The sequence below is a fragment of the Silurus aristotelis genome, assembly GCF_946808225.1.
Source record: "Silurus aristotelis genome assembly, chromosome: 18".
NCBI lineage: Eukaryota > Metazoa > Chordata > Actinopteri > Siluriformes > Siluridae > Silurus > Silurus aristotelis.
Window position 1 is genome coordinate 20,815,469 of NC_139591.1, and position 22,072 is coordinate 20,837,540.

Sequence of the window (22,072 nt, forward strand, 5' to 3'; positions counted from 1 at the left end):
CACACAAAAAATGCCACACCTCACTGCCACCATGCTAGTCAGGGTTCTGAAATAAATAAATATTTTAGTGCTCAGGAGAAAAATAGAGTATTTTGCTCTAAAATATCTATCATGCGTTTAGTTCTAGATCATTCCAGATGATGTACACATCTTTAGTGCCTAATTTTAATTACATGAATATGAATTGAATATGTTACTCAGTTGAAAGTTTTAGAATGAATCATATACTTACTGCTGTGACCTTAAAACTATCTGACGTTTGTGTTAATTCTGTAGTGTACATCCACTTCGAGGTGCTTCAAACACAGCTTTCACCCGCTGGCTGCCTCCTGTTTATGAAGATAGCATCTCCCAACCTCAAGGATGGAACCCAGGAAGAAGCTATAATAATTTTTTGCTACCTCTGGTATGACAGCATGTTTGTCTGTAATTAAAAAACAGTTTAGCAAGGAGAAATCGATCTACGCATAAAATATGGGTGACAAATTATTTATAATTCGGAATAATAAAAGTTTAGCACATCTATATATAATTATTATTGATAAATAATAATTTTTACTGATGCAAATATGTGAAACAAATTGCAACTTGTATCTGATGCACACTTTTTTAAATCAATGCACATCGTTAACTTTTATGCCGATCTTAACATCCCTAATATATCTACATGACGCTAGCATACAAGTATGAAGTCCATTTGTGGGGAAATCTGTCATTTAATGAGACAGAGATTCAACCAAAGGGCCAAGCAGAGGCTCTCAACTTAATGCTACCACCACCATGCTTTACTATAGGAATAGTGTTCTTAGACTGATGATGTCGCAGTTACACTAATCACTTTGTTCCAAGGGCAAAATTTACATGATGTATGAAGTTTCTAAGCTTTGCCTATCCTCAACAATGTTTCCCAGCTGTATCATTTATCTTAAAGAAGAACTACGGTTCTTATGATCCTGACGTTTTTTGTGTTTGTGCTCGTTTAGGTGAGGCTGGTATCAAACCGTATTTTCAGCACACAGGACCGAAGTGTTCAAGGAGACAATCAGTACACACTGTTTATCACCTTCTTCGGCCAGTGGAATGACCATGACCTGTCCTTCACCCCCATGTCTCCCAGCATCCGGTCCTTTAGCAACGGCATTGATTGCGATGCGAGTTGTGAACGCTCCGAGCCATGCTTCCCTATTCAGGTTCATTAAACACACAGACAAACATGTGCACACAGCTTGTGTTTTAATAAAAATTAAAAAAAAAAAATGACAGTCCTCCTTGAGTGCCATCTTCTTTTCCAACATCTTATAGATTCCTAAAGATGACCCTCGCCTGCCCTCGGGTCCCAACAGCTGCCTTCCTGTTTTCCGCTCTGCCCCCGCCTGCGGCTCTGGAAATGGCGCTTACATGTTTGGAGGCGTTCCAAAGATACGGGAGCAAATCAACACTCTGACGGCATACCTGGATGCAGGTCAGCTGTATGGTTCTGAGGAAAAGCTCGCTCTAGAACTCCGGGACCTCTCTAATGATGGCGGCCTGATGCGAGTCAATGACAGATTCAAGGACAACGGGCGCGAGCTTCTGCCCTTCACCAAGCTGAACACCAACATGTGCGCCACACGCAATCGCATTCTGAACACCACAGGTCAAAAGGAAGTGCCATGTTTTATCGCAGGTGGGTTTGCAGTGATAAACAATTACACCAGAATACACCAGTACAAACGTTCAATGACCTGCAACAAAATTACTGCTGCTTTGTATTTCCTGTTTCGATCCTGAGTTGTTCCTATGTTCCTCCAAATGTACAAGCTTCAAGACTCATCAATGCTTCGGCATTAAAGTTAACAATGTGATGCATCGATTTTAAAAGACGTGTGCATCAAATTCAAGCTGGCATTTTTATCGTGATGCATTGTTTTTAACAACTTTTATAATTTAGTATATGCGCCATAATTTTATTATCTACAAAGTGACCAATAATTTGTGACCAATATCATATATATATATATATATATATACAGTGAGGAAAATAAGTATTTGAACACCCTGCTATTTTGCAAGTTCTCCCACTTAGAAATCATGGAGGGGTCTGAAATTGTCATCGTAGGTGCATGTCCACTGTGAGAGACGTAATCTAAAAATAAAAATCCAGAAATCACAATGTATGATTTTTTAACTATTTATTTGTATGATGCAGCTGCAAATAAGTATTTGAACACCTGAGAAAGTCAATGTTAATATTTGGTACAGGAACCTTTGTTTGCAATTACAGAGGTCAAACGTTTCCTGTAGTTTTTCACCAGGTTTGCACACACTGCAGGAGGAATTTTGGTCCACTCCTCCACACAGATCTTCTCTAGATCAGTCAGGTTTCTGGCCTGTCACTGAGAAACACGGAGTTTGAGCTCCCTCCAAAGATTCTCTATTGGGTTTAGGTCTGGAGACTGGCTAGGCCATGCCAGAACCTTGATATGCTTCTTACAGAGCCACTCCTTGGTTATCCTGGCTGTGTGCTTCGGGTCATTGTCATGTTGGAAGACCCAGCCTCGATCCATCTTCAATGCTCTAACTGAGGGAAGGAGGTTGTTCCCCAAAATCTCGCAATACATGGCCCCGGTCATCCTCTCCTTAATACAGTGCAGTCGCCCTGTCCCTTGTGTAGAAATACACCCCCAAAGCATGATGCTACCACCCCCATGCTTCACAGTAGGGATGGTGTTCTTGGGATGGTACTCATCATTCTTCTTCCTCCAAACACGTTTAGTGGAATTATGACCCAAAAGTTCTATTTTGGTCTCATCTGACCACATGACTTTCTCCCATGACTCCTCTGGATCATCCAAATGGTCATTGGCAAACTTAAGACGTGCCTGGACATGTGCTGGTTTAAGCAGGGGAACCCTCCGTGCCATGCATGATTTCAAACCATGACGTCTTAGTGTATTACCAACAGTAACCTTGGAAATGGTGGTCCCAGCTCTTTTCAGGTCATTGACCAGCTCCTCCCGTGTAGTTCTGGGCTGATTTCTTACCTTCCTTAGGATCATTGAGACCCCACGAGGTGAGATCCTGCATGGAGCCCCAGTCCGAGGGAGATTGACAGTCATGTTTAGCTTCTTCCATTTTCTAATGATTGCTCCAACAGTGGACCTTTTTTCACCAAGCTTCTTGGCAATTTCCCCGTAGCCCTTTCCAGCCTTGTGGAGGTGTACAATTTTGTCTCTAGTGTCTTTGGACAGCTCTTTGGTCTTGGTTATGTTAGTAATTGGAGTCTTACTGATTGTATGGGGTGGACAGGTGTCTTTATGCAGCTAACGACCTCAAACAGGTGCATCTAATTTAGGATAATAAATGTAGTGGAGGTGGACATTTTAAAGGCAGACTAACAGGTCTTTGAGGGTCAGAATTCTAGCTGATAGACAGGTGTTCAAATACTTATTTGCAGCTGTATCATACAAATAAATAGTTTATAACTATTTTAAACTATTAAAATAGGATTTTTTTTTTAGATTATGTCTCTCACAGTGGACATGCACCTACGAAGACAATTTCAGACCCCTTCATGATTTCTAAGTGGGAGAACTTGCAAAATAGCAGGGTGTTCAAATACTTATTTTCCTCACTGTATATATATATATATATATATATATATATATATATATATTTATATATATATATATATATATATATATATATATATATATATATATATATATATATATATATATATAGAGGCGTGTCCTGAGAGTCACATAGAATATAGATTACCATGAAAGAGGTAGAGCTGCGTTCTCCTGGAGAGCAGAGCAGGAAAACAACACCTGGCTTTATTTAATATTCAGTCAGAAGGCACTTAAGTAAATCTTGAAAAGTCTGAACCGAAGAAATAAAAGCGAACTGTCTGTACCATATGGAATTGCAGAGCATAATATTTTTTTCCATTGTATCGTATTGCATTAAATCAAATCAAAATCAGATAATAACAGATGTGAATCGTATCGCATCGGTAGCTGCTTCATATGTGTCTATAAAAATCAATATAATTTTTAAGATATAGACAAGCCACAGACTAAATATTAGACACCCTGAGACTGTGTAATCACTTCAGGCAACATATCTGATAACATTTACAGGCAGCATTTTGGTTAAAATACTCTTGTACATGTTATCTACAATTATCCTATTATAATGAATAAATAAGCACATTTCTGACACTGCTGCTTGTCTACATTTGCAGAAAGGGCCACATTGTTTGCCATTTAAATGTTTCGCTAAAGCATTCCTTACAGTATCTAAAAATATCAAGCAAGAAAATGTAATAAAAAATAAGAAGCAAGTACAAAGAGCTAAGAACAGCTGATGTGTGCAGGTGATGAGCGCGTGGACGAGAACATCGCTCTCACTTCGCTCCACACACTCTTCCTGCGAGAGCACAACCGGGTCGCTCGTGCTCTGCGACGTTTGAACCCATTTTGGAGTAGCGAACAGCTTTATCAGGAAGCTCGCAAAATTGTGGGAGCCTACCATCAGGTACTACAAACAAGCACACACACAAATGCATGAATAATTAAGAATAATGAAATTCTTTTTTTTTGGAACCCGAACAGAACTGAAGAGTTGCTGGGCCTGACTTCTTTTTGGCCCACACTATAGATCTAAGCTCCGTTTGAGATTTTACACAAAAGAACAGATGTTTAGACATTTTGAATGAAACCACTAATGGGACATCGTTCATTTTTATGCTATTAACCAGACCTTATAATGCAGTTTAATACAATGATCAACCCTATTGCATTTATCACCAAGCCAGTCATTGGTATTAACCTTAAATTTTATATCACCAGTGGCTTTAAACATATACATATATTATCCATTCAGGATATCCAATCATTTGTGTGCTTTTTTTTTTCGTTATTGTGACAGATCACAATGATTCATTTCTAAATCCAGGTCTTTCCTAGCGAGATTGAAATTATTCTTCACGTTCACTGTCTAGAAATTGATTCAATTCAGACAAGACCTGTTTGGTGTCCGGTGCTTTCTTGTGCACTAGAGTTAAGAAGCTAATATAGCTAATATATGTCGTGTAAAATATATATATAACTGACTATATAGTAAATATCCATGCTGTGTCTTGCAGATCATAGTGTTTAGAGATTATCTGCCACACATCGTGGGACCAGAGGCCGCACGCACAAAGCTCGGCAAGTATCCCGGGTACAACCTCAACGTTGACCCGAGCATCTCCAACGTTTTCGCCACCGCTGCGTACCGCTTCGCCCACGCCACCATCCAGCCCCTCATCTTCCGTCTGAACGAAAACTTTCGGGAAAATCCACAGTTTCCCAGCGTTCCTCTGCACCAGGCCTTTTTTACACCGTGGAGAATTATATTCGAAGGTGAGTTAATACATCAGATTTTGCAAAACTCAATGTGTTTGGTAGTGTATTTTGTCAGCAATAAAACAAGCAGATTAAAACATAGCTATATCCAAAACACAGGGCAAGCAAAAGAGCACCACTGATGTATGTTGATGTGCTTTTCAGAATCGTTTTTGAGAGTTTTTCAGAGTTCTTATGGTTTGCCATATGTTTTTTTAAAAATCCAACTGTATCAAGTAGCATTTTTGAGTCTCACCCAAAATTCCACACACAGGTGGGATTGACCCTCAGATCCGGGGGCTGATTAGTAGTCCGGCGAAGCTGAACAAGCAGGACGGGATTCTGGTGGACGCTGTGAGAGAAAGACTTTTTGCTTTCACCAGCAAAATCGCACAGGACCTGGGTTCACTTAACCTGCAGAGGAGCAGAGAGCATGGCCTGCCAGGTACACACACACACACACACACACACACACACACACACACACACACACACAGACACACACACACACACACACACACACACACACACACATCCCATGGATAGAGAGTTACACACATCAGAACACAGCCATATACAGAAAGATTAATAAACTTATTTATAAGGGATCATCATAACTTTATTAAGTTAAAGACGAATGATTCCAACACATTGTCAAACATATTTTTTCCCCCATTAGGTTATAATGCATGGCGGAGGTTTTGTGGCCTGTCCACACCCAGGAATCTCGGAGAACTGAGTGCCGTTCTAAATAATGCAAATCTGGCACGTAAACTCCTTGACCTCTACGGCTCTCCTGATAACATCGACCTCTGGGCAGCGGGTATTGCAGAACCGTTCGTTGCCGGAGGCCGAGTCGGGCCGGTGTTCTCCTGCATCATTACTTCTCAGTTCCAGAATATTCGCCAAGGAGACAGGTGATGTGTCCTCAACAAAATCACTGAATAAAATGGCTTCTACAATTTCCCCTTGGATTCTGATTAGTCAGAAGTTTCGTTTCGATTAGTTTTTCAGTTCAGCTTGGCTATGCATGCTTGCACAATGGCTCGTGTTTATGACCCTCTCATGTATATTTACATGTACATTTACATTTATGGCATTTGGCAGATGCCTTTATATAGAGCAACTACCGAGCAGCTGTGGGGTTGAGCTATATTAAACTTACACACTACCCTGGCTTAAGTGGTTATATTATAACCCTGATAGCACTTATTTTACCTCAATCATAATGGCATATGGCAGAACATAAATATACTGTATGTCATATGTTACAAATAGTGCAAGCATCCAAAGAACCTCTTACCACATGCACATAATATTACATAACAGTACTGTATGAATAAATAAATCACATATCTTATTTACCTAAACGGCCCCTTATTCCAAACACACATAATCATGTTTCTATCTGAGATCAGCAATTAATCTGGATCCCTGTCATTTTTGCACTCAGGCTCTGGTGGGAGAACACTGGGGTTTTCACCCCACAACAGAGAGATGCACTGAATAAAGTGTCTCTATCTCGCATCATCTGTGACAACACCGGCATCAGCAGAGTTCCTAGAGACGCTTTCAGCTTTAGTCCCAACCAAGCAAGCTTCGTCAATTGCAGAAGCCTCCCGTTCGTCAACTTGAGTGCTTGGAGGGAATCAAGTAAGTGAGAGATCTAAATCCCAAGATTACATCCTGTTAACATTCCTTTTTATGTTTCATTTGGTTAAATAAATGGCATAATTTATGCCAAATACAGTTCTTACAAAGGTTTATTTAAACATCCTTAATAAGAAGCTAGCAAGTGTGATCCAAATCCGAATTCTGTCTGCTGAAACATGATAATAACACCTGATGAGAATCTGTTGATTGTACAATCACTGCCAATACATCAATGAAGCTCCTGCAAGTATGGCAAGATATTTTCACATCAAGACAACGATAATGACATTCGAAACTAGCATTAAAAAACTATCAAATATTACAGGTATAATTAGTGGACCAAAAAATAGTCTGACAAAAAAGCATCTAAGTTCATTTCCATACTGTACATATTTAGTCCCTGAGTTACAACGGTTCTCCTGATGACTAATGTAGGATAATTTGGGACGATGCCAGGACGTACGTGTCTCCCGCCTTGTGAGATGCCGTACTCTAACCTACAGTGTTGGGGCGTGTATTGTTTTCTGTAAAAAAAACAATAAAACAAAGATTCCACTCAGGATGAAAGGAAAATAATTAAAGCCATCCTTCAGAGATTAGCACTTGGAGGCATGAGCTAGGACGGTTCTGAGAAGCTTTGAAATATTGCCTCTGTGGAATACACATTGCTTATGGTTAGTCATTTAGTCATACTCTTACTACAGTGTGTGTGTGTCTGTGCGTGTGTGTGTGTGTGTGTGTGTGTGTGTGTGTGTGTCTGTGATGTTGACCTTTGGTGTTTTATCTTCCAGCGAAGGGTGAAAATGTCCTTGATGAAAACGAGGTCAGTAAAAAGTGTCTTCTATTTATTAAATAATATTGAAAAAAGTATGATGAAACACCTGAATTGTTAATTTCATTTAAACTGGATTTTTTTGACTTTTTCCACAAATTGAAATACGACAACCCAAAAAAGTGCCCTGCATCAAACCAATCAGCTTTAATTGTTGTTTTTAAAATTTCTACAACAATTTAGTAAATCTTTTTTTAACTCCTTTTAGATTCTAGGAAAAGAACAAACCAATGACTTACAGGACGTATTGGACAACCAGGTATAATATACAAAAACGCCAACATTTTAATCCTGTTAACATGCATTTAAAATGGTTTTTCTTTGTTTAAATAAATGCCATTATTTATGTCAAAAAGACCGTTCTTACAAAGTGAGCTCTCACCAGTCCTCGAATAGTCAACTCCCCAGTTGTTAAGTCTATTTTTTGCCTGGTATGGGGGGTCCTGGATCCCCCCAGCCCCCCCTCAATTCAAGCACTGGATCTCAAACCAGGGTATAAGACTACAGTAGGTTCTGAAAGTATTTAGACCACTTCAGCTTTTGCACATTTCATTTTAGATTGACTTTTTCCACAAATCTACCTACGACAGCCCATAAAGTCATGCACGGCATCAACCCTTTCAATTGTTATTTTTTTAAAGCTTCGACAAGTGCATAAATATAAACGATTTATTTTTCAGGTTCCAGGAGAAGAAGAATCCAATGACCTCCAGGACTTAGTGAACGTGCTGGACAACCAGGTATAATATACAAGAAGTTACAATGTAAACAGATTTTTGAATCTCAAACAAGGACAATTTTATTTAAATGTATAGAACATTTCATTCTGACTTATCCCATTTTTTCCTTTCTATCACTTTTTCTTACACTCCAAGAAATGAGAGACCCCAGTGGTCTTTATTGAAACCCCTGGACCCCCTGGATACCCCTGAACCCCCAGGTTCTTGCACCATCCTGGATGTCTGTGGACCCCTCGACCATTTATCCTTCTTTCATCTATAAACATCTGAACCTCCACTATCCCCAGAAATCCGAGTTCACCTGGAACATACATGAAATCAGCGACATCTGCAGTGTCAATGGTCTACCACTAGGGGTGCATGTTCTTCAAAGGCCTCATTTAACACTCAAGTTTTGTTACCCAGCAATATCCCAGGTTACTTATACAATCACACAACATATCCTTATATCAGTGATTATCGGTAACAATAACAATAGAAAGGGATGCATATTTTGAGGTGGTTTATATACACCAGTACACACAAAAAAAAGACTGTTTTTACATGGTTATACAGTTCATATATACATCCTCCTTCCCTTTTCTCCTCCCCTGTGCACTGTTTTTTTTATTGTAGGTTACAAATGAAAACATTGTAAAGCTTCTTTCTAAAGATAATTGCTTTTGAATGCTTTGTTAATAACATTTTAAAACAAAGGCTTGCAGAAAAGAAAAAAAAAAGATTTACTGTGAAGTCAGGCAATCAGTCTCCTGTCAAAATCAGTTATGGTGCTATAACGCTGATGCTTTCTTTTTTTTACTGAAGACTTAAATGAAATTTACTGCTCATATACCAGATAACTCAGATACCAGAGTTTTGGCAAATTGACAACATTTAGAATAAGATGATGCACTGTGTGATCTGCTACATAAGATCTGTATTCTGGTCTGATCAGCGCTATAATTTTTACATATACTGCATATTTTTCATTCTATAATACGTGCTCTCGTTGCCTTTTTTAAATGTTGTGTTTTATATTTTATACACATTTTATATTGTGTTACAAACCAGTTTGCAAATAAAATGATGTACCTGGTCTGTGCAACTTTTGGCGTCTTTAATGATGTGTAAAAAAATTTAAATGAGATAATGAGAATAATAATTATATAATAATACCAATAATCATTAACAATAAACATGGATGTATATATAAATATCGCCAGTAGATGGAGCCAGCACGCTTGCACAAATTTACACAAAACGTATCCATGGCGTAAAACACTCATTAGCTGAATGATGGCGTTTTCTCTTGCTGTATGGATGTTATTTAACCTCCCATTGGCCTGTATTAATACCACATAACTAAAGTAGTGAATTGATAGTACTGTCGTGGCTATAATTGTTCTACACTCCATCGTGGATTAAAAGTGTTTTTTTAATGATTTCATGGTTTAGTAATGATAATGGTAATTGTAATACCCACTCTTTGCAACTGTGGTAAGCAGACAAAACACAGCACGGTGGTTTTAAGCAGCTTTGTCAGGCAAGAACTGCAATCTGAGGCTAAAGGGCAATGACTCACTGACTCCGCTCACTGAATTTACATAGTGAAATCATAAGACAGGCCTTGGACCTGCAGTTGGAGTTAGCTGCCCTACATTGGCAGGAATCTAAGTAGGAGAAACTTCTAATTTTTCGAATATAAACAGTCATTTTTAGTCAAGAGCCTCGAAAACAGTTTTATACAACACTGTAACAAGAAAGTTACAAAGTAACAAGATTATTGTTCAGGAATGATTTTACTGATCGGCTGCAAAAAAAAAAAAAAAAAAAAAAAAAGGCTCCTGGGGCTCTCAATAAAAAAAAAAAGTAAGTAAATAAATAAATAACACTATCTGAAGGTTTACCATCAATAACTTCACAACACAAAACCATAACAAAGACAGATATAAGGCAGGGGTCAGGCTCTGAGCCTGCCTCAATTTAAATAACCATCAACAAAGGCTTGTTTTGACCATTGGTTGTGATATTCACCAGGTGCATCAATGAGCCTTGGCCATGATCCTGTCACAGGTTCACCAGTGTTCTTTCCTTGGACCACTTTTAATAGATACTGGCCACTGCAGAAACAGCTCACAAGACCTGCAGTTATAGAGATGCTCTGACTCAATTTGGCCCTTGTCAAACTCACTTAAATCCTTAAGATTGCCATTTTTCCTGCTTCTAAAATGATCACTTGCTTCCTAATATATCCCACCCGCTAACAGGTGCCATAATGAAGAGATAATCAGTGTTATTCACTTCTGGTCATAATGGTATTCCTGAAGTGTCTCTCTCTCTCTCTCTCTCTCTCTCTCTCTCTCTCTCTCTCTCTCTATATATATATATATATATATATATATATATATATATATATATATATATATATATATATATATATATATATATATATATATGTATGTATATATGTATTTGGGTCAGGGTGCCCTCTAGTGGCAAAGCAGTGAATTCTTCCATTACTAAAAAGGGGTAATCAAATGGTCAACCTGGATCTTTGGTAGTACTTTAGGGGTTTCTGGGATTCTCTGTTTGGACCACACCCGCTGTCCAAACCGCTTGGATAATGCCAGTGGCTCACTTGTTAAATTCTCTCAAAAGGCAATTAGTTAATCCCAGCTTTTATGGTATTTACTGTTGTGTCTCAATTTTTAAATACTTTGTTAGTCTCAGCCTACAATCCATTGATTCTTGGTGAGTTACACTTTTTTTTTTATTTTAGTCCTTGTTCGACTTTTGGTTTTAGTGCTTAAGGTTTTGATTTTCTTTTAATAGAGTTTTAAAAGAGTCTTAAAACTGGAACTCATAGTTTGTATCGACACATTCTATATAATATTATGTAGGGAAAGTTTTTGCTCAGTAATTTTTATAAAAAAAAAATATATATATACAGTGTTTATTCTTATTCTTAATTAATACATTACAGGTGTGACTACTATGATTCAGTCTACAGTCAAGCATTTGTAAATTAATATCATTTTCATAATTGTGACCACAATGGATGTGCAATAAATCATTATAATCAAGTATTCCTAAAAAGCTCAAAAGTTTTAAAAGTTATATTTCAATTATGTAAAATTGTGCTCAGAAAAAGTTTTATATAATGAATCATTTAATGAATCATTTAATTTTTGTCATGATTTTTGTTTGTTTATATCTTCTATTAACGAGTATTGTTTACTGTTTAGAGTTTATCATTATAGTAAATTGTTGCTGAAGTTTAAAATTATGCCAAAAAAGTTGATAAGAAGACATCAGTGCTCTTTATTTGTTTGGAAGTATAAACCTTGACCTAAGAAACCTGTCTGTGGACTCATTATAAGATATACATGTCCAATACAAAGGTAATTGAAAAATTGACTCATACACAGTTTATTGGCCAGGTGTGACAGGTTTTCTTCCTCAATTCATAACAAAAAGAAAAGTCTCTAAGAGTTGCCAAGTGTTTGCATTTTGTAGCTGAAACTGATCTAACGATTATGATCGCAGAATTTTTTCTTTGTTGAAGGAAAAGAAATTCAATAACATAATTAAGTAAAGAACACACTAGAGCAGGTAGGTGTATCAAGTTCCTTTAGTAAAATAAGGGGAAATTAACAATCTACTAATGAATTAATTATGAATATTTTGTTTTTTAGAACCTTTATTTACTGAGGAGGATTTCTAGTAGAGCAGAATGAACATGGATTTTGGTGCTAGGCCAGGATGCAATAGGCAATTTCAGCCAATTGTACGGGTAAAAGGACTGATCTCTGGGAACATTCATATAGGTAATTGGTAAATCAAATTTGCCATAACCTTATAATCTTTCACTTCTGCACATTTCCTCTTCAGTGCCTTAGCCTTAGAACATTTGTCTGTACTTCTTAATGATGTCCATCTATCTATCTACAAACACAAAATAAAAAAATAAAAAAGCTGGTTGGTGCTTAGTTGTAAACACGAACAATTTGTTCCAACTTGCTTTTCAACATAAACTTTAATCAATTTTAATGCATTATAATTAATTTTTTCAAATAAACTCCTAAATCTCTGAAACAACAATAAACCAGTTCTCAAAACCTATAAAGTCAATTTTGTTTTCCTGTTTGCTGCAGTAATTAAGACAAAAATATATATATTTTTTACTTTGTTAGTGATACTCATTTGGCTTGGTTTAACTGTTGGCTCAAAGACTAAAGCGTTTATTTTGTTTCTCAAATTTATACTCTGTAACAACATGTCACATTTTAGGAGTTCTTGTCGATTTTCCAGATCATTATCATACTTTTTGTTAGAGATCATACCTATCGTGTATCGTCAGAACCAGGGCTTGATCCAGGGCAGACTGCATGGGACACGTTAACTGTAGCAGCGTGCCACAGAAGAGTGGGTGGACCCAAGCGCAGAGACAGATTTAAGATTTTTTATGTTTCATTTCAAAAAGTCAAAAATGGGGCAAAAAGAAAAAAGACAAAGCAAAGATAAAAACTCAGGAAATCAATCAATCAATACATAAATCAATCAATACAATACAATAAATCTTATAGAGAAAAATGATTTAAGTAAAATACTTAAGTTCAGGGTGCAGCAATAAAAAAGCAGAACTGAAGAAACCCAAAATGATGGATGGCATGCACAAGTAGCTGGGCCAAGCAGAACAAGGACCTAGCAAAGAACTGACACTAAGGGAAAACTTAAATACACAATGATTGATAGGATGATAAATACTTTCTTTCGGCTTCTCCCGTTAGGGGTCGCCACAGCGGATTCTCCGCACGTTTGATTTTGCATATGTTTTACGCTGGATGCCCTTCCTAACGCAACCCTCCCCAATTTATCCGGGCTTGGGACCGGCACTGAGAGTGGCTGGGGATGGTTCCTTGACCGGGGATCGAACCCGGGTCGCAACAGTGAGAACGCTGCATCTTAACCACTAGACCACCAGGGGACCGATAGGATGATTTATGATGCTGAACTAAAATTCATTCTTGGTTAAGGAGAGGTCTCAGCTGCGATCTTTGATACCCATTGTGTCCAGCTGATATCAGGGAAGGAACACACAATACACAGTGTTGCACAAATGTTCTTCAGTTTATTGCAGGAAACAGTGGACTAAACCTGAGCTAAAACTATTCCTTATTTGGTAATAAGTCATGGAAAACCAGAAATGTGTTCGCCTGGACAGGATGTCACGTATACCTCATACTCACATTTTGAAGATCCTTCAGACACTGCACAGACACCACAGGAATGTGTTGGAATAGAAAAAGTGTGAGGCAATTTTAATAGGTTGCACCAGCGCAACCGATATCCCATTGTGTGAGGCAATTTTCAATTTTTGCTTTAATCAAACAATAGTGTTGTAATTGAGATGTTTATTCCTTTGCTTGTCACAGAACTTCGGCTGGTGTTTGTGTTTATATATTTCAGAATAATGTTCGCATAAAAAACGACATCTTGCTGGTAAAAAAAATTAAATATGGCTGGTAGAATATAGTGTTACAAAACAAATGAGACCACAAAATAAAAAATTATAAAAAAAGTAATAGAGGCGGAATCTCGGGCTTGAATCTCCTCTCTATACGCAGGTGTCTTTTCTGCACTACCTATTATTTCAAACCTTTTATTTCCAGCCAGTAACATTATGGAAACAAAATGATTGATGAAAAATGGTGCAGGATTCTAACGATATATGGGAGGATTTTATACCCCACGTGTGTGAGTCTTAGTTTTATTACTCTTTACAAACTCTAACTGGCCGAAGCAGCACAGGGTGTGACGAACCAGGAAGTGATGCAGCTCTCAGTTCGGCACAAACAGCTGTTTATAGCTCGTGCTAACTGGGCTTTGTTTACAAAAAAAAGAAAACAAGGGTTACAATATTTCTCCCTTTACAGTTGTATATGCTGTTAAATAAAAAAAGGTTTTATTGCCTGTTTGTTTTTATAAGAGAAATGCTTGAAAAGTGTGTATGTGTGTGTGTGTGTGTGTGTGTGTGTGTGTGTGTGTGTGTGTGTGTGTGTGTGTGTGTGTGTGTGTGTGTGTGTGTGTGTATTGTTGAATAAAAAAGCAGAACTGAAGAAACCCAAAATGATGGATGGCATGCACAAGTAGCTGGGCCAAGCAGAACAAGGACCTAGCAAAGAACTGACACTAAGGGAAAACTTAAATACACAATGATTGATAGGATGATATATACTTTCTTTCGGCTTCTCCCGTTAGGGGGCGCCACAGCGGATTCTCCGCACGTTTGATTTTGCATATGTTTTACGCTGGATGCCCTTCCTAACGCAACCCTCCCCAATTTATCCGGGCTTGGGACCGGCACTGAGAGTGGCTGGGGATGGTTCCCTGACCGGGGATCGAACCCGGGTCGCAACAGTGAGAACGCTGCATCTTAACCACTAAGATTGAAATGGCTGCACATCAATATGAATGGCCATGACTGTAAAACAAAAGCTTGTCTGGCTACCTGGTCATCAATATAAATGCCAAATCAATATCAATATCAACCATGTCACAAAAGCCTTTAATAGTCAGCAATGCATTTCTATGCAGACTGTATGAATAGAGTATGAATGACCACCTGAGTTTAGCCGATGGCTCTCAAACAGGGGGATGGAGAAAAGGATCAGACATAATCTCAGATAAATGTTTGTAGGAATCACATTTGTAAGGAAAATCTTCATAAAATTTGAAATATAAACTCATGAGACATGTGACTTTCATATATCCATGGCACTTCATTATCGTATTCATCATCTTATCATCTTATTATCCTTTTGAGCAATATCAACTTTGATGATAGACAGTATTCCAAAGATATCTAAATTGTGTATGTAGCACTTTTTTTTCATGAACTGTTAACATTTAAATTTAAGTAGGGCATTACAGCTGTGAGTCCTAATATTTGGGCTGGGTGGTGCAGGGAGGGGCAAACCAGACATAGTCTCAGATAAATGTTTGTAGCAATCTCATTTTTCATGATATCGCCATTCAATTTGAAATATAAACTCATTTACATTTACATTTACATTTGTGGCATTTATTAGACGCCCTTATCCAGAGCGACATACAAAAGTGCTTTAAATCTCTAGTAATGAACTCATGAGCCATGTGGCTTTTAACCCATTACTTTGGATCACTCCAGGACTGATTTCATGTATTTATATGTGAAGAAATACATTTCTATTCAGGAAATGTTTTTTTTTTTTCTGTACTTCATCATTTATAACTTATCTTTTGCAATATTAACGTTGAATAATGGACAGTAAAGATCAAAGTGTCTTCTTAATAAAGATATTTAAATTGTGTTTGTAGCCCACTTTTATCAGGAACTTTAAACATTTAAATTTAGGTCGGGCATTTTCAGCTGTGAGTTCCAAAATCTATGCCGAATGGGTGACACAAGAGCACTCTGGCGACCTCTGGTGGTGAAACATAGGAACGACAGAGAAAACCAAAATAAACAAGGGCAGAATCCTGTCAGTATGTACACCCCACTCAAAGTCTTACCTCTTAATTATGAATTAGTCAGTACACTAAAATACCAAAGATCTGAGTTAATCTGCACGATCATTATCATTAAGATGAAAATCAGTCTTTGTTTCCAGTAAAACACAAAAAATCTGATTGAAGAGCGTGATAAACTCATTATGCGTGCAGTTGCTAATCCCTATTCATCTAGGGAGACACGTGCAGGCAGAATAAGCAAAAAAAATATGTAGTTCGCCATGTTAATGTGAAACGTAAAGCCTGAAGACGTTTCCAATCTACAAAATTTAAAGTTATGGCTTTGTAAGAGCTTTTACGTAATTATTTGTTGTTTATCTTTTTTACAGCTTCAATTTAGTAAGTGAATTTAACGCTTAGTTACATATTGCCAAAATTCGGAATGCATGCTTTACTTATGGGAAACGAAGCACCAGTTTCATTGTGTATGGTTTGTTAGATGTCATTACGTAGGACCTTCAGATTTAAGATTTAAGATTGCGGATTATTTTTTTGTTTTAATAACTGTTCGAAAAAAAAGAAACTGGATTTGTCACACTTTCTACTCAATCTTATGTCTAAAACTGAAACAAAGAGCATAAGAATTAGAAAGATTGCTACCACCGGCTTTACCTGGAAACAGGGAATTTATATTTATATATAACAGTTACCCACACATGAGTCAAGCATCCAGCATACACATCCATGAGCCCTTTATTAGGCATAATACAATCAGAATAAAACCAAAAATTTATTTCCTTGTTCATTGCTACACTATTATATGAATCATAACATAAGTATAAACAGGACCTGAAATGAAAGGCATGCATTGACACCCTCTCGAGAAAGGTTTAGAAGTTTTTCTTCCTTAGCCAGTCTAACAAGAGCTTCTGGTGCAGTTTAACTCTGTCATTAAGTTTGTCCTGTAGAGATCAAGCACTGTCTGGTTAGGGTCAGCTACCAATCCTAACAAACTGTACATCACAGAGTAAGAAAACAAGCATCAAAAATCAGACACCAGGCCTACCACCCCTTATAAATGCTGCTTTCTGGTAGACCAACTTATGAACCTTGAAACTCATACCAACTCATCTTCTGTGCAGTACATATAAACCCATTCAGGTGCAATATGTAAACATGCTGATACCATTTCTATGCACTTCTTTCTGCTTGCACATATCCGTATATAAGATCTCCAAATTCTCCACAGTCGTCTCGGTTGTACAATCTTGTGTCAATGTTGTACCAAAATACTTCAGACACTAAATGCGCTTTACACTTGGTAAAAAAGTAAACTTTCTGATTCTGTGTCCAAACGGTACCTTGTATTTCTTTCATATTATTTCCTAGATTTACTAGCATTTAAAAATGAAGCAGCCATGACGTTATTAAAGTGTTGATTTTTTAGCAACACAAGAATTTGACTGAAAAGGCACTCGACTCATAAGAAATCTTTTCTCCCTATTATATAACGAATAACAAGTATAAGGGTTTCTGAGTTCCCAAGTGTTTCCTTAGTTGAAGAAAAACCTCTTTACATCTAGTGAAATTAAAAACACTTCTAAGGAGGCAGGCATATCACTGTAAAAGTATTCAAAAGAGTTCATGAATGTAAACACAGAGTTTATGTCAAGATGCAAACCACAGATTCAAGTGCAAAAAATAATAGGATAGACTAAGGAAAGAAAGAAGGAAGAAAAAAAAAGAAGCCCAGTTCTCATACAAGAGACGCAACATCTGAAAACTGGTTTACTACTGTTTATTGCTGGTGACTGGTATTAGGAGAAGCAGGATAAATTATGAAGTTTATACTTTTTACTGCTTATATTCGGTCAAATTACTGCAAAACAAATATGATTTTGCTGCTCTTCACGGTACAGATTAATAATGACCCAGAGTCAGTTAGTTACATTCTCTTGAATAACTGACAAAACTGAAAGCAGAAAGACCTACAATCAACTCAAATCAGGGGAAGAATGTGAAAAAAATATGGCTGTAATTCTTTGTAAGGATTGTAAGATTCATCTTTTTGCATTGGTACAAAAAAGTTAATGTTATTCATCGATTTAAAAAAGTGTGCATCAGATACTTATCTATTTATAATTTAATTTTTTAAAAACTGACTAATAATTTGTGACCACTATTTTATATGTAGCTTGATTTTCCTCCTCGCTGAACTGTTTCTCTCAGCACGTTGTTGCCACGTGAATATGACATATCACAACGTTAAAGAGGGCGAGGCATCTTATTGCACTTTCCGCCTACACTTCAATCATAGCGTCTCAAGGTTACGACCGTAACCCTAGTTCCCCGAGTGAATGAGACGCTGCGTCGAAGCGCTTTGACAACGCAGGGGGCGTAACCAAAGCGTTTCAACGCAGCCTAAGTTCCCGAAAAGGAACGTCTCAAGGTTACGACCGTAACCCTAGTTCCCCGAGTGAACGAGACGCTGCGTCAAAGCACTTTGGCAATGCAGGGGGCGTTCCCAAAGCGTTTCGACGCAGCTCGAGTTCCCGAATGGGAACGTCTCTAGGTTACGACTGTAACCCTAGTTCCCCGAGTGAACGAGACGCTGCGGCAAACGCTTTAGGAACGTTGCCAAAGCATTTCGACGCAGCTACAGTTCCCGAAGTGGAACTCATTGCTTAATTTAAAATCCGTTGCAGTGATCTAAAGAGGTGAAATAACCACAATGGTGTCAATGTTCAATACTTATGGACCGGACTGTAACTCTATAATTGCCTACTTCACGTTTTATTAGTTTTACACGTTTTAGTCTTTACATCAGTGAAAAAAAATGTGTTCCTCATATGAAACGGCACGTGAATTTTATTTTTTTCTTTACTGAGAACTTATCCACAATCATGTGACTAATCGGATTCAGGAATTCAGCTGTTCGTGGGTGTATTGTTATTAATGCAAACTTTCCTGTTTTGCTAAATGTCAGGTGAAGTTTTTAGAAAAGACATAAAACATCATTAATAATTAAAAATCTATTGTTTTCAAAAGTTTCTCTCTGTTTGCTTGTAGATTTTCAAACCGATCCCAAATAGTATAAACTGTCATGATTAATGGAATGCGAAATAAAGAAATGTGGTAATTTGTCTTATGAAACAGATGAACGCAACCTTTTAAACACATCAAACGAATTAAGTGCAATTGAACTAATTACCCAGGTAAGTGATGTGATATTGTGAACAGATATATAGTGTCACTGACGCAAATCTGAGTACGTGACTCAAAGAAGGAATGAGGACAACATTTTTCTTCAGAAAGGACATGAATAATTAGATACATACAGGTAGCAGAATGGTGAAAGGGTTCTGGAGAAAATGTAATATTACATCAATGTGTGTTTTTGTGTTTATGACAAAACCTTGGAGGAAGAAAAGGGTTTAATTAGCAATAATAAATAATATTGCAAAAAAACAGGAAGCAGGTGAAACAAATTGAAACGAAAATGAATTTAGCTACAAGTTAAGGTAAGGTGAAGAAATAATAAACATAATGAAAGCAATTCTCTGATATTCACTAATATAGCGACAATTACTGCTCAAACAGTCTGGCCGATATTCTTGGACCTTTCTGATTAATATGGTGTCTCAAAATGGATGGAAAAATTAAACGAAAGAATATTTTACCAGGGCCATGGTGCTGCATAAAACACAGATCTAACTACAACTATACACTGTATTACATAAAGTGTAGAAACGTGCAAATAACACAATACAGTACAATGATTACCCCCAAAACAGAGCAATAGGCAGAGTGAGTCTATTGATTTGGATCTGCATGATTTGCAGCCTTATTAAGTGCTGATTGGATAATTGCATAAATAAGCAGGTGTTCCTGTTAAAGTGGCCATTAAGAGTATCTACTTCTTCCTCTTTCGGCTGCTCCCATTAGGGGTCACAGAGCAGATCATCCGTCTCCATACCGCCCTGTCCTCTACATCTGCCTCTTTCAACCCAACTACCTGCATGTCTTCCTTCACCACATCCATAAACCTCCTCCTTGGTCCTTTTCCTCCTTCCTGGTGGCTCCATCCTCAGCATTCTCCTACTGATATACCCCATGTCCCTCCTCTGCACATGTCCAAACCATCTCAATCTCACCTCCCTCACCTTGTCTCCAAAACGTCCTACATGCTCTGTCCCTCTAATAAACTCATTTCTAATCCTGTCTATTGTCATCACTCCCAACAAAAACCTCAACATCTTCAGCTCTGCTCCCTCCAGCTCCACCTCCTGTCTTTTACTCAATGCCACTGTTTTTAAACCATATAACATCTCAGGTCTCACCACAGTCCTATAAACTTACCCTTTCACTCTCACAGATACTCTTCTATCACAAATCACTCCTGCTATCACTCTTCTCCACCCACTCCACTCTGCCTGCACTCTTTTCTTCACTTCTCTAACACACTCTCCATTACTTTGCACTGTTGACCCCAGGTACCTGAACTCCTCCACCTTTTCCACATTCTCTCAGAGAGAGAGAGAGAGAGAGAGAGAGAGAGAGAGAGAGAGAGAAAGAGAAAGAGAAAGAGAGATAGAGGCATTTCAAATATGGAGGGTGAATACTATTTTACTAAAGCAAGCTCCAAATCTCTACACTACAAACACAACTTTGCACCTATCATCTGGAGCAGTTCAGAATCAATATTTGTCAAATAACATGACAGAAAATTTGCAGCGCTCCTCAGAGGCTGTAATCCAGTGGTACCGCTCGTGTTACTTATATTTACTGTGCCTACTGTCCAGCACAGTATAGAGCATTTACAGTAGTGTGTAGTGCATGTAGTATATAAAATAATTGGTAGTGTTTATTTGTAGTATGCAGTGAATGTGGTATATAGTGTGGTATATGCTTCATGTACTATGGAGTTTATGTAGTATATAGTGTATTATATTGTATGTAGTAAATCATTAATCTATTATAAAGTACCTGTAGTATATACTGTAGTATGCAGTACAGCATGTAGAATATTGAGTTTTTCTCGGCAGTTTGCAGTGTATGTAGTATTTACTGTAGTATGTGGTATAAAGTAAATGTAGTAAATTCTGTCATTAGTAAGTTATTTCAAACCAAGCATTTTTTCCAATGTTTCGTTTCAGCAGATTGCAGAAGGAAGTATGCAGACAAGGAAACACATTTTCTCGTAGTGGAGGAGTCAAAGATATTATCTGTAAACGATCCAAAAGTATTTGTACACTTCATTATATTGGACACTCCTTAACTGCTATGTGATTAAGGGACTTCCCTTATTTTTGCAGCCAGGAACATATCATGTAAAAACAACAATGCACAGATAGCAATACAGATTTATTTTATACCTATAAGAAATCAAGTCAAACATTAGGTATTTTACAAAAAAAGGTATTTTCCTGAAGACAACCCAAATTTGTGTAGATTGTAAATATGAATTTTATATATAAATGTGTTTGGGATTTAAGTACGCAGTCAGTTTAATAGAATTAAACACACCTTAATGTCATGAAAAGGTATTTAATATGTATAAGCAAGTATTTTGAGATCCGCAGCCATAAATGTTTTTGACGTGTTATGTTTTTTTTTTTCCTGTCTGCACTGCACATTTGGTAGATGCATTTTTTATCCACAGTTAGGCAGAATCTGATGCAAGCAAATAATTGATCTAGAAATAATTTAAAAATAAGAAATAGATTTTGAAGTACATGTAATGCTTTATTTAAAGGGTCAGGTGGTCATGTGGAATCTGGAGGAAATACAATACAAATGCTAAAAACAAATCGCATAATACAGACCTTTTGCTTCTTTTATTATTAATAACAATAAATAATAAAAATAATTAGATCATTAATTACACATTAATTGTAACACATGCGCATCGCTGATGACATTTTGGAAAGCCCACATGGGTGGATGATTATTAATCCCACTTGAAAGTAAAACAATGACAGTAAGAGGAAGGAGGAAATGCACCC

The 22,072-nt window shown here is 37.4% G+C and overlaps 1 protein-coding gene across 2 annotated transcripts in view; it reads left to right on the plus strand.

Moving 5' to 3' along the window:
* The window catches only part of LOC310741155 (eosinophil peroxidase-like), a 152,605-nt gene extending 142,924 nt beyond the window's left edge, over positions 1 to 9,681 (plus strand). For both annotated transcript variants that reach the window (XM_083568704.1, XM_083568703.1), the window contains exons 6-17: positions 277 to 406; positions 984 to 1,190; positions 1,303 to 1,666; positions 4,361 to 4,521; positions 5,132 to 5,390; positions 5,647 to 5,817; positions 6,052 to 6,289; positions 6,826 to 7,025; positions 7,817 to 7,848; positions 8,066 to 8,116; positions 8,538 to 8,597; positions 8,733 to 9,681. In XM_083568704.1, coding sequence (XP_083424830.1) covers positions 277 to 406; positions 984 to 1,190; positions 1,303 to 1,666; positions 4,361 to 4,521; positions 5,132 to 5,390; positions 5,647 to 5,817; positions 6,052 to 6,289; positions 6,826 to 7,025; positions 7,817 to 7,848; positions 8,066 to 8,116; positions 8,538 to 8,597; positions 8,733 to 8,738 — 1,879 coding nt within the window. In that variant the 3' untranslated portion in view covers positions 8,739 to 9,681. The remainder of the gene's footprint in view (positions 1 to 276; positions 407 to 983; positions 1,191 to 1,302; positions 1,667 to 4,360; positions 4,522 to 5,131; positions 5,391 to 5,646; positions 5,818 to 6,051; positions 6,290 to 6,825; positions 7,026 to 7,816; positions 7,849 to 8,065; positions 8,117 to 8,537; positions 8,598 to 8,732) is intronic.
* The last annotated feature ends 12,391 nt before the right edge of the window (positions 9,682 to 22,072 follow it).